This window comes from Enhydra lutris, unplaced genomic scaffold, assembly GCF_002288905.1.
Source record: "Enhydra lutris kenyoni isolate GAN:26980312 unplaced genomic scaffold, ASM228890v2 scaffoldscaffold6, whole genome shotgun sequence".
Classification (NCBI taxonomy): Eukaryota; Metazoa; Chordata; class Mammalia; order Carnivora; family Mustelidae; genus Enhydra; species Enhydra lutris.
Window position 1 is genome coordinate 25167686 of NW_019154090.1, and position 13497 is coordinate 25181182.

At 48.2% G+C, this 13497-nt stretch overlaps 1 protein-coding gene across 1 annotated transcript; it reads right to left on the bottom strand.

The window, feature by feature from the left end:
* Positions 1-2804: 2804 nt before the first annotated feature.
* LOC111141925 (BPI fold containing family A member 3) lies at positions 2805-12394 on the bottom strand. The gene is made up of 7 exons (XM_022494791.1): positions 12274-12394; positions 7883-8033; positions 5959-6066; positions 5186-5335; positions 3851-3935; positions 3363-3426; positions 2805-2864 (listed from the first exon to the last, which is right to left on the bottom strand). Exons 1-7 carry the CDS (start codon positions 12392-12394, stop codon positions 2830-2832), a joined length of 714 nt encoding a protein of 237 aa, XP_022350499.1. The 3' UTR covers positions 2805-2829.
* Positions 12395-13497: the final 1103 nt, after the last annotated feature.

Sequence of the window (13497 nt, forward strand, 5' to 3'; positions counted from 1 at the left end):
TATGAGGCCTCTGGGCAAGATTCTTTTCCCTCTTGCAGCCTTGCCTCCCCTACAACGTGGGGCTGATGGCACCCACCCCCAGGGCTGTGGAGAGGGCTAAGCAGGGGAAACAAAGGCAGTTTGCAGCCCAGTGCCTGGCGCAGAGTCAGTACTCCTTAACAGAAGGGCATAGAAGTTTCAAGGCACAGATAGGTGGGGCCTGGAGCCAGCTTTTGGGCACTTGGGGCTGAATTTCTCCTTAAATCCCTCTAGACCCCAGCCTCGGTATCATAATAGAAGCCCATTGTGCCACAAGCTCTGCTGGGAGAAAACATGATGAGTCTATGGCTCTATGACCCTCAAAACAAAAACAGAATCTGAGAAACCTAGGGAGGCCCCTTGAGGAAGGAGGCCCCTGAGTCACCCCCGGAAGGGTCAGGAGGAAGGACAGACAAAAGCTGCCTTCAGCAAGGGGCCCGGCAACCTCGTTGGACAATGGGGCCCAGCCCTCCTATGTTTGATCTTAGACTCATGACCTGGAAATCCTCCCCCCATCAAACTCAAGGGGAATCCTCTGTATGAGAACTTGGGCGTTTAGGGTTGCAAATCCCCAACGAAGCATTTTGGATTAGGCGATCTGAATTGAAAGGAGGAGACAGGAGGCTTTCTCACCCCATTCTCATCTCTGAGCTGTTGACACTTCCTTGTTTGCACTTGTCAGTCCGGCCAATGGCCTCAGTCATCGTCACCCCCTCAGTGTGTGTGTGTGGTGGGGGCTGCTGGGAGGAAGAGTGGGAGGTCTGCAGGGTGAATCCACGAGGCCAAGCCTGGGCTCTAGAGTCTGGCTGCCTGAGCACAGTCAGCTTGACTGTTTCCTCGCTGTGTGATCTTAGGCTAGGGGCTTTCTCTCTCTCAGCCTCGGGGTCCTCCTGCGTGGATTTGCTGTGAGGATGTGATGGGACACTGAATAGAATCTCTGAGCACCAGGCTTGGCACATGCCAACTGCTTAATATGTGTGTGCTACTATGATTAATATGTGTGTGTTATTTCCCCTTGATTTCCCAGAACGCTTTGCCTCCCCTTGGGAGGAGGGCGAGAATCAATATTTAAGAACTGAATAGTCCTTAATCAAATAGTTAACAATGATTTAAATGAGTTTTCATAAGCATTTTCCCATGGACCTAGTGTGTGCTAAACATATTGCAAATGTTTTTTCATATGCTCCTATAAACATCGCATGGTAAATATATTTTTTTAAGATTTTATTTGTCAGAGAGAGAGCACAAGCAAGGGAAATGGCAGAGGGAGAGGGAGAGGCAGGCTTCCTGCTGTGCAGGAAGCCGGATGTGAGGCTCCATCCCAGGACCCTGGGATCATGACCTGAGCTGAAGGCAGACTCTTAACCAACTGAGCCACTCAGGCGTCCCATGATAAATATTTTTTATTTCAGAAATGTGTGTTAAAGTCTAATATATGTAAGAAAAATGCACATAAGTGAATAGCTCAGTGAATTTTCTATCTTTTCTTTTCTTAAAAGATTTTATTTATTTATTTGATAGAGATCACAAGCAGTCAGAGAGGCAGGCAGGGGGCTCAATGAGTAGAGAGCCTGATGTGGGGCTCAATCCCAGGACCCTGAGACCATGACCCGAGCCAAAGGCAGAGGCTTAACCCACTGAGCCACCCAGGCGCCTTGCTCAGTGAATTTTCAAAAACTAAACACCATAGCCACACCCAGAATCGAGAACAAGAAACAGAAGCCAGCCTCCAGCCCCTCCTGGTCACTAACACCCTCCTCAAGGCTGCCCATGGCCCTCCTCTCTGACAGCATGGGTTCCTTTTGCTGTTTTTGAGCTTCATATAAATGGGAGATGCAACGTGTGCTCTCCCGTGCCGGGCTTTGTTTCGAGTGTCGTGAAAATGAGTCTTGACGGGCATTCAGGGTGTTGGCTCAGGGACTGTGAGGACCACTGCTGCCGTGAGCAGTTTTACCCATGTCTTGTGGTGGCCTCAGGCCCGTGTTTCTGTGCAGTGCCTGCGGGGAGTGGCTGCAGGGCCACAGGCCAGGCCTATGGGTTGCTTTTGTAGCCACTGCCACCGGGATTCGGAAAGCAATGGTGCACCTCACCTCCCACCAGTGGGGTCCAGGCTCTTGTTGCTCCACATCCTGGAATATCTCTATCCCCACTATGTGGGTGAGGGAGACCTGAAGGGAAGTTGCCTTGTCCCCAACACAGCCAGTGAGTCCTCAAACCAGAATCACCCACTCCCACTCTGGGCCAGCCCTGTCCTGGGGGCCGGGGATCAGCGGTCATTCTGAGGCACAGGGTTCATACCCACACGGGACTTCTCATTGGGCTGAACTGAATTTGAACTCAGATCTGTCCAGTGCCAACATTTACGCTTTCCACTCTGTCATCCTTTCCCTACACTCCATGGAAGCCTGGCAAAGCAGTTGGCACATAGTAGGCACTCAACAAATATGGGCTGAAAGGGAATGGGAACTCTCAACAGGGCCCTCCCTGCATTGATGAGCAAACCTAGAGATGGGCTTCTCGCTGTCAGTTACAGGAAAACACAGTATTTTCTCTGGTGTTTCTAGACTGATGAGCAAACCCAGGCATAGTTAGTCTTAGCATGGATCCTTCACCAAATCTGACTTCTGGAACACTAAACTCAGGGCCCAGGAAGGGGCATCTCTGTACCCTTAAGAGTTAGAGTTTATTATGGGACAGGACAGGCCGCCACAGGGCCTGTGGTAAAGGTGTTTGGGGGCAGTGGAAGCCCCACTCTGAGGAAGACTTAAAGTCCCAAGGTGTGGAACCTCCTTCCAGGTCAGTGGGCTGGACTCATAGTTGGTTGAATTTGTGAGCAGCAGCCTGTTCTGTAAGGAGAAGAGGCAGCATCAGTCACTAGGGTGACTGTCCGTCCAGCCCCTGCAGGGGACTCTCATCCATCCATGCCAACCTAGGGCCAGTGCCTGAGCTACTTGGGTTAACATTTTTTCCAAATGGTAAGTAGTTATGCGCTTATTCTGTTCACTAGACTGTGAGCTCCGTGAAGGTAGGAAGAGTGTCTCTCTGCAAATGGAGGTGGTCTCAGGTTCGGGGTGGGGTGCAGTGATCCCTAAAGGACTGAATGGAGATCTTGGGAGGAGCTACAGTTTCTGGTAATCTGGAGATTTGGATGACTGGCGGGGCACAGCTGGTAGGCATGCCCTCTGCTGTCTTAGCTCTCTTGGGGGACAGGAACGGTCATCATCATATGGTCCCCTCTAAGAGCACAGGCAGACACCCCTCCACAGGCCTCACTGGGAGCTGCACTGGGACACCTCTTCCCTTTACCAATCCTGAGTCCTCCCTGGACGGACACGGACACTCACCCATGAGGCTCTTCAACAGTTTCACGTCCAGCTGTCTGAGGATTTCACTGATCAGAGGACACACCTGGGCCACCAACACAGAGAGAAGGGTCAGGCCAGGGACTAGGAAAAGAAAGCTAGAGAGCCTGCGGCTGGAAGCTTAGGCCTCATTGGATTTCCACAGGGAATCATAGCAAGAGCGGCTCCCTTGTATTGAGCACCGGCGGGATGCCATGCACAGCACTTCTGCTGCCCGAATCCTTGTGACGACTCTATGACATAGGAACTGTGGGGATTCCCATGCTACAGATGGGCAAACTGAGGTACGGGGAGGCTGAATCCCTTGCCAAGGACACCTAAGCCAGTAGATAACAAAACTGAAATTTTTAATGGAAAATTTTCAGGTCCTAAAGCCCAAGATTGGAAACTTTTTTCTGAATTGCCAGTATGTATGTCCTGATCCTCAGACGCAAAGATACCCCAGGGGACAATATTTTTTTCACACTTACCTGACTTTCCACCAGGTGTGGGATAACTTTTGCCAGGTTCTCCCTGAGGTTGCGGAGAAAATGTTTCATCTTTGGTGAGATATCTCTAGAAAAAAGGTAGATACACAGAACAGATAAATCCGTGTAGTACCAATGCCAGGCGCTAGGCAGTGAGTACACCTTACACAGTCATTTAATCCTCATCCAGCCCTATACATATAGAGGCATTGCTGTCAGTAATTGAAGGGGCAACTCAGAGAGGTGATGTGGCTTGCCTAAGGTCACACAACCAGTACGTGCTGATTAGATTAGAACCAGGTCAGTAGAGCTCCAGAGTTCAGACCTTCCCCTGCACTGTCCTAGCCTTGAGTGCCTGGCATGATTTAGGCATTTAGTGAATGTCTGATGAGTAAATGAATGGACACCCACTGAAGACCTAGTTGCTTTCAGCATTCTGGAATTGCAGGGAGAAATCACACCCAAACTTGCCCTCAGGAGTCTCACAGTCTGCTGAGTTGATAGACTTAGTCAGCCAGTATATAAATCTCTTATACTCTATTAATTAATATGCCCTACAAATAGCTCTATTTTTTTTTTCTATCTTGTTCACAACTGTATCTCTAGCATCAGGCATGCCATGTCTGGCTCATAGTAGGTTCTCAATCAGTATTTGTTGAATGAATGAGTGATGAAGAGGAGGAGTTCTAGAGAAGAAGGGAAGGGCATTCCAACCAAAAGGATCAGCATGTGCAAAGACACGGTGGTATGAAAATCCATGGTGTGTTGATGGAGGGGTAGGCCCTTCAGCAACACAAGAGGGCAAAGGGCTATAGGATGGGGCAGGTGAGAGGACAAGTGGGGTCCTGACTGACATCCAGGAGTTTGCTCTTCATTCAGAGGGCTTTGGAGAACCACTGGAGAGTTTGGAGGAGGAGCTAGGAGACATGACCCCGTTGCTGTGCTAGAAAGTTAATTCTGCCACAGCAGAAGAATGGAGTGAAGGAGGTGAGTTCTGAGTCTGGGAAACCCAGCTTGGCTCCTGCAGTGGTCCACAAAGAGGCCTAGGAGCTGGGGTAGTAGCTCTGGGGATGGAGAGAGAGGAGACAGCGGGGCCTGCCAGTAGGTCATTGATGGGAGCCAGTGAAGGTGGGCAGTTGGGCCTGAGGAGGACAAAGAGTTTGACTCCTGGGAGGTTGGCTGGACCATCACTGGGATGCTGACTCAGGAAGAGAAGTAGGTCCTGGGGAAAGGGTGAGATCTGTGTTGGGCTCATCCAGGAGGTGGTAGAGCCACATGGCCACAGCTAAGGCTAGGCAGGAAGGGGCCCAGCCCAGTGGAGGGCAGCTGGGATCTTACTCTGTTAGGACTGTCGTGTGGATGCTACTCGGCTCTACAGAGCAATTGCCTATCACCAGATGCCTCCGGCCAAACTCGTCTTTCTCCAGCCAGAACTCCACAACCAGGTTCATGCTTGCATGTGTCTTTATAATCTTGTTATTGAAGGACCTGGGGACGAGAGAGAGGAGGGGGAGGGAAAGGGCAGGAAACAGAGAGGAGGTGGTGGAAACAGCCAACACAAAGGGAAGAGTGACTCTTTCAATAAACCAGCCCAGCCTGTTGACTCCTGCAACCAGTGACCAAGGAGAAAATGCTGTTAGGCAGAGTGATTTCTGAAAATCCTTTAGACAGACCAGCTAAGGGGCCTTTTGATATTCAGAAGTAGAGAGTTTATCTTATTTAAAAAGTCTGTACCGTTTAGCTGTCATCTCCCGTTTTCTTCCAAGCAGCTGACGGTAAAGGATAGTCTGAGCAGATGGAGGGAAGGTGATGATATAATTTAAGTGTTTCTCTCTTTTTAAAAAAATCAATGTAATGAACTCACATAGGTTTAAATGAGCAAATGACTAGGGATTGCCACCCATATTTCAGCTGAAGAAACTGGGGCTCGAAGATGTGAAGTGACCTGCCCAGGGTCACATAGTGAGTGAGTTCAGAAACCAGAATTTGAACCAGGTTGGAGTCATAAAGATCTAGGTTCCCCATGTTGCCAAATTCCACCATCCCCCCAACTCCCAGATTCCCACTGAGGAGGAACAGCACCCCACCGACCCTGCTGCTGTATGACTCACGGTCTCAAGTCAATGTCAAATTCAAGTGAGATGTTTGCTGAGAACCACTCCTTATGGAAAGACATCCGAATCCCACTGTAGTCTAGCTGAATGTTGGTGATGTTGGCGCTACAGAAGGAAAGAGCAGAGGCCCTTCGAGTGGGAGGGAGCTCAGACATCAGGTTCTCAGGCTGACAAGAAAGGCTGGCATGCTGTTTATGAAAAGGGCCTGGTGGTGGGGTTTGGAGTCAGATCCTTTTAAAGATGCTGGGAGGGCAAGAACCACCTGCAGGAGCCTAGGGCTGCAAGTTGTCCCAGAGGGCCCTTCACAGCTCCACACCACGAACGTGTGCAACCCACAGCCAGCTGCAGACCCACACGGGGGCTGTTCTCAGACCCAGCCACTGCCTCCCAAGCCCTGGGAGCCTTCTTGGCTTTCTCCATCCCTCACCTTCACATTCAACCCAACAGTGAATCATGCTGGCTCTGCTTACAAAATATACCCAGAGTTTGGCAACTTCCCACTCCTCCTGTCCCTTTCACCTGGACCAGGCTACCAGCACTTCTCGCTTGGAGATGTTCTAGTTTCTCTCTGGGCTCCTTACCATGAACTTGGTCTCTCTACAAACTATTCTCCATGCGGCAGCCAACAGGCAGCCTTATTACTTAACACTCTCCCTGGGTTTCTCACTGCTCTTGGAATAAAATCCGAACTCCACACTGTGAACCCTAAGACCTGCAGGGTCTGGCCCCACCTGCCTCCACTGCCGCACCTTCTACCACCCTCTGCCTTGCTCACCCAGCCACACAGGACTTCTCATTCTCAGACACACCAGTCCCTTTCCTGCCTCGGCCTTTGTACTTACTGCCCTTCTATGTCCTTCATGTGGTTTGCTTCCTTCTCTTCATTCTTCCTAGGGATTATCTCTTTAGAAAGGTCTTCCTGATCAGCCCCATTCTTACCTTGCTAAAGCTGTCTTCATAACATATCCCTGTACCTGAAATTAGTTATTTACTTTTGTGACTTAACTAACTAGGATATAAGATCCAAAAAGGCAGTGACCATATGTCCTGTTCATAGCTGTATTCCAAGGACCCAGCCCAGGTCCTGGTACACAGCAGGTGTACAATAAATGCTTGTAACAACTATTATTAACAGAATGGAAGGAGGGAAGTGTTGTGGCTGCAGACATCCAGGGAAACCCTGCCAGCAAGTACGAGGGCTCATTAGAATGGCAAGACTGAGGGGCGGGATGAGAGAGAAAGGAGCTTGAGGGCGCAGTAGGCGGGAACTGGGTTGCTGCAGTGGAGTGGCTGGGGGCCTGGGAGGCTGAGGAGGCCCTGCCCTCCAGAAGAAGGAGTGGAAGTATGGTCGAGCATCCCGGTCCTGCTCTGCTGGGCTAATTGGAGGGCCCAATGCCTACACATCTACTGTGTGCGACAGAGAAAGCTCCTAAGCCCGCGAGCCAGGGACAGTTATTTCACCCTTTTTACTGATGAGGGCTTAAGGCTGAAGCTCAGAGACCTCAAACACCTTATCTAGAGTCACACAGCTATCAAGCAATAGAGTGGGATTCAAATGTCAGACGCTAGTCCTGGGTTCCTTTGGCACCCCAGACCTTGATCCAGGCTGTGCTCTGGGCACCCATGTTATAGATAAGGCTTGAGTGCTCAGGCCATTTCCCCAAGGTTGGTGGCAGACCCAGGATTTAAGTGCAGAAACTTTTGTTCCTGGCTTTGCTTTGATCACCCTGTTATGCTTCCTCCCCAAATGACCTCTCATATTGGGTCCCCCACTCAGTCTTGCATTGGGCCTTTCATCCCCTTCTTCCAGTCTTCCTGCTTTCCCTTTTCACAGCCGTGTGCCCCCACGTGCTGAGCTCTGCCCTCTGACCCAGAGCTTTATAGAGAGTCCTAGGACCAGAGATGGGGTTCAGGGGCTCACCTGCTTTCTTGCTGTTGCTGGAGGTTCATGCCATTTATTAGCCGGCCCACCATCCCTGGGGCCATCTGCCCCGAGGCATTCAGACTGTCCATGAGGCGGAGGTTCTGGATTCGACCCTCTACGTTGTGCTTCATGAGGCCCTGGGCAATAACTGGAAATGGACAATGGACCAGTGACATTGCACAGTGTCGTGGACGAGGTAGGGGGTTTGGAGTCAAGAAGCCGAGGTTGTGTGTGGGCTGCTGCATCTGCTTCTTGCTGAGTGATGGGTGCTTGTCACTCTTCAACTCCACCCTCTACACGGAAACCCACATGTCTCATCTGGAAAGTGGTGCTTTGCAGGGCTGAGGCGACAGCCCTGCTGAGGTTCTGGCCAGCAAGAGTGGCTCAAAGGAAATGTAATGGTGGGAAGCCTGCCCAATGCAATCTCTGAATCCGAGCCACAGAACCTAGTATACAGCATGTATATCACAGTAAATGTTGCTTGGAGAGAACAACTAGGAAGAGGATGAATGTAATTCCTCCCACACTGTGCCCGGAATCAGCAGCAGAACTAAGCAGAGGTCCCAGCAGAGAATGAACTCCAAAAAGGAAGGGATTTTCAAGTGCCAGGCACACTGAAATCCTGCCTGTCTTGATACTAGGTTGGGGTCCAGCTCTGGCGAACCTCCAAGCATACCACAGGACACATGTATTTCACTGACTTCACCCTCCCTGGGATCAAACCCACACTGCAGAGCAGCAGAAACCATGGTTCCCCCTCATTATCCCCTGTTTCTGTTGCCTGCAAAGAGGAAAGTGTGTTTGGAGTCCTAGATCTGGGTTGAAATGCTGCCACCTTCCTGGGTCTTGATTTCCTCATCTGTATAATGGGGGCAGTAATAATGCACATCTCACAAGGTTCTTGTAAGTTGAGATAAGTTGTCCAAACAGAATTGGATAAATATCATTTATCCAAAAAAAGAATATTATTGAACATCTATTGGGTATAGGCCTTGTGGTGCATACCAAAGACACAGAACAGTTTCCTGTCTAATAAGAGAGATATACATTGACTAAATAGTTTCAAAGATAGAGTGATACTATAGGTATGCCTAGAACTCTTGGTAGTTCTTGGCTAATGATAATAACAACACTTGGAAAATTGTGAGCAGTGGACTAGTAGTTGCCAGTCCAATATCTATCCATCTGTCTATCCATCTGTCTAATATCCATCCATCTATCCATCCATCCACCTCCCATCCATCTTCCTTCTGTTCAAATATCCACCCATCTATTCATCTATCTATCCATACTCCCATTCATCCATCCTGTCATTCCCATCTGAATCCTGTTTTGATTCAGGCACTCTGTCCAGTTCCTTGTCCAGATGAGGCCTTTGATTATCTGAGCCATCATTGCCTGGTGACTCTTTCAGGTTTAAAGTGGGCATATAACACAAGTTGGCCTTATCAGACTAAACAGATGATCTTAGGTTTCACATTTGAGGGGAAGTTTCTTTCTCTGTCTCCTACTGAAAGGGAGCAAGGCAGTCTGTCACTCTGATGGTCATTGGCCACCATTTTCCTACCACGCTGGGAACTAGCAGCCTGAGGATGACACTGTGATGATAGCAGACATTTAAAAAAAAAAAAAAAGGGTAAAATCCAGCTCTGGGTGGCACCTTTGAGCTCCTGATTGAATCAGACCTGGAGTTTGTCCTACCTGTGAATTTTGGTTATGTGAAATAACGTTTTTGGTTTTTTTTCAGCCATATTGAATTGGGTTTTCTGTTCTATGCAGCTAAGTATCCTAACTGATAGGAGACATGGTTATAGTGATAAATATATTCACAGCTGAAAAAGCATTTGGCCCATGCTTTTCTTCATTTAAATCTCCAGGGTGGCCCCATGAAATAGCATTCTAACTACACCTATTGTAACCATGAGGCTGCCTGGACCCCCAAATACACATGAATGTATTTCATAACCTAAATGGAATGGATACCTTTGTTGCAAACCATAAAATGCCAAGTTGTGATGAGGGAAATGGGAAACACTGATTTCAAGATTTAAGAAGTAGAAGTAGTTAATTGAAGATTCCATTCCCCCAAAGTGTTTGATGTGGATGGTTTTGGGGAAGAGTTTTACCAAACTTTATATAAAGAGGTAATTGTGAAAAAGATAAAAAAAAAAAGAAAAAGGTGCCAGATTCATTTTATGAGGCCAGGGTAACTTGCCCAGCTTCCAGAACAGTATTAGGGAAGAAAGGTCCACATTGATTTCATGTATGAAAAATTGGCTAAATTCCTATAAGATTCTTAGCTAACAAATTGAGTAGCCAATAGTACATTATAAAAATACAAATAATACATTATATGTTAATAAAAAATCTCTAAAAATATATTACCTTGTAAAATATATTTTAGTATGTTACATTATAAGTACATTCTAGTACATTATAGAAATAGTACAGTATAAATATATCATTCTAGTAAATTATAAAGTATCAAATTTATTCCAGAAATGCTGGGATGGGTTCAACAGACAAAAATCTATTCGTACAATTTATCACATTAACGATTTAGAAGAAAAAATGGAGTAATTTTTAGAGATAGAAAAACATTTGTTAAAAGCCAGTACTGATTTATGATTAAGAAAAATTAATAAAAAAAGAAAAATTCAGAAAACCAGAAATATGGGGATTTCTTTAACATGATAAAAAAGATTTCAAAAACCTCCGGAAAATGTCGTACTTAGTGGAGCATTCTACATCTACAACTTTGTGACAGTTTGGGAGAAATGTTGGCACTGGTTAGACCTGAAGAAGGACCAGCGTCAAGAATAAATTAATGCTGGGGCGCCTGGGTGGCTCAGTGGGTTAAAGCCTCTGCCTTCGGTTCAGGTCATGGTCTCAGGGTCCTGGGATCAAGCCCCGCATCGGGCTCTCTGCTCAGCAGGGAGCCTGCTTTCTCCTCTCTCCCTGCCTGTCTCTCTGCCTACTTGTGCTCCCTGTCTATCAAATAAATAAATAAAATCTTAAAAAAAAAAAGGATAAATTAACCCTCAAATCAGAGAGGATAAAAATAAAATCCCTGGGGAAGCAAAGAGAAACATGGACAAGATATGAGGACAGGGAATTCGAAGAAGTCAAATGGCTAATGAAACTGGGATGAGGGGCTCAAACTTCCCACGGATCAGATGAAGTCAAGCTGAGACAATTCCAGAGCACTCACGTGCACTTCAGTCTGGCAGACGGGAGAAAGACAGTGTTACATATGGAATTGTGTAGCTCCTCCTGGCCCCAAATGAACATATTGAGGTTTTAGCGTCCAGTGGGACTGTATTTGGAGACTGTACCTCCTTGAAGGAGGTAAAGAAGCTTAAGCTGTGGTCATAGGGTTGGGGCCCTAATCCGATAAGACTGGTGTCCTTCTAAGAAAAGACAGAGACAGCAGAGTGCACTCTCCGTGCACATGCGGAAGGAAGGCCCATGTGAGGACACAGGGAGAGGGCAGAGACCCGCAAGCTAGAAGGAAGAGAGAAGAAGAGGGGTTTCATCAGAAGCCAACCCTGTGGGCACCTTCCATTTTGAACTGCCAGCCTCCAGAATTGTGAGAAAAGAAATGTCTGTTGTTTGAGCCCCCCAGCCTGTGGTATCTTGCTATGGCTAGTGGAGTAGACTGAGGCAGATAAATCCTCTCCAGTTTTGGGAAACAGGGCTGGGGAGACGGGTATGCTTGTTAGTCACTGGAGCCCGTATAGAGCAGCACAGCCCTTCTAGAAAGCAGTTTGACAGTCATTCGTTAAATTGAGTTTGTATCCACCCATTCCACTTCTGGGTCTCTCCCAGAGACATTCTTCTATGGCTCCTAACAGGGACATATGCAAGGATGTTGATCTCAGGGTAGCTTATATTAGTGGGGAGTTAGAGACGACTCAGCAGTCCATCCCTAGGGAAGTGGCCAGGCAGTGATGAGTCCAGTCTCATGGACTTCTCATTACCAGCATGAAGCAACAGATGTCAACAGCACAGTGCCCAGTGAAAACAGTAAAAATCAAGATCTATATGGTGATGCCATCTATGCAAATCAAAACACTGTTATGTTGTATCAGGATGTGATTGTACATAAACACATGTGTTAAACACCCCACAGAGCCGAGGAAGAGGGGTGGGAGTGAGAATAAGCAGTAAAGGGGAAAACGATAGAATAAAGCCAAGAGGGCCTTGCCACGATTCACAGTAATGATGACATTCCATGAACTGGCATATGATCAATTCAACCTCAGTTTTCTACACTTGAGGTCTCAGAGAAAAAGGGAGAGAGGGAGTGACTGACCCAAGGTCACCCAGCAGGATGATGCCTTCCCCACCCACCCTGAGACAGTGGGCAGAGCACGGGGTGAGCTTACTTCTCGCCAGAGCTGGTCTGTCCATGTGGGCCTCGACCAGGCCACGCCAAGGCTGCTTGTGCAGTGCTGAGGGCACCGACAGCAAGCTGAGGAGGACCAGGAGCCTCCAGATTGGACACATCTTGGGTTCTGGGACCTGCAGGTGTCAAGGAGGGTCATATGGTACCCAGATGGGTGGTTGCGGGGTTGGCTGCCTGAATGAATGGACTCATGGTTTTCTGTGGGAGAATGACACCAGAGTTAGCCCTGAGCATGCTGTGGGGAGGTGTCGTGATGGACGCTGGCAGCTGCCACTGGGCTTTTCTCACATGGTGAGGGCGGCAGGTGGAACCCTGTGGGGAGGGCCAGGGATCCAGAGGGAGGCTGTGTTGCTTGGATACGCCCACTAGAGCCCACTGTTGGGTCATCCAGCGAGAGTCCCCTCCCAGATCCTGCTCAGGCTGGGTATTGGGGATCCTACAGTAAATGAGCGAGGATAGCTAATTCCAGTTTTTCCAGGTGGATTAGGACTTTTTCAAGGTCAAGATCATTCGCAATGCCTACCATGGTGCTTGCTTGCCAGGAATTAGTGTTAATGAATGTTTGTTGGGTGACTCAATGACTGAACACATGAATGAGTGAGAACAGTTGATCTCTGAACCACCTAACAAACTTTAAGTTTCTGTAGGGGAGGGTGTGAGGCGAATTAATCCTCCTGTGTCCAGTACTGCCCATGTTTACCGCACGGTAGTTAGCAGTAAGAGTTTGTTAAATGATACGAATGAATGAATGAACAGTTGGATGGATGGTTTATGGATAAGGTTTACTGGAGGCGGACAGAGAGCCTTGAAGCCAAAGCATTAGGTTTACTTCACTGCCCTGGAGTTGGGGGTCGGAGAAACTTCAGTTCAAATCCCCCTGTCCTCACCATCTCAGGAAATAGTGCCACAATCTATCCAGTTGCTCTGGCCCCAGCTCTTGGGGTCCTTCTCGACTCTTCTTCCCACTTTGCCCACCACCCATCTGTCAGGCCACCCTGTCAGCACTTCCAGAGCCTGACCACATCCAGCAGCCCCTCCTCAGCCCCCCTCATGTCGCCCTGGATTACACTGGGCCGCCCCTACCTGGTTTCGTGGCTTTCTCCCTTGCCCACCTACAATCTGTTTTGCACACCACAGCCTGTACAATCATTTTAAAAAAAGATTTATCTACTTTCATTTGAGGTGGGTAAAGGGGCAGAAGGAG

Bases quoted from the DNA above. Each gene is read 5' to 3' on its own strand.
- LOC111141925 (XM_022494791.1), bottom strand. From the start codon at position 12,394: ATGTGTCCAATCTGGAGGCTCCTGGTCCTCCTCAGCTTGCTGTCGGTG. The intron at 6,067-7,882 runs GTGAGCCCCTGA...TTCCTTCTGTAG, and splicing joins CAGCAACAGCAAGAAAGCAG to CGCCAACATCACCAACATTC. The intron at 5,336-5,958 runs GTGAGTCATACA...TCTCGTCCCCAG, and splicing joins TTTGACATTGACTTGAGACC to GTCCTTCAATAACAAGATTA.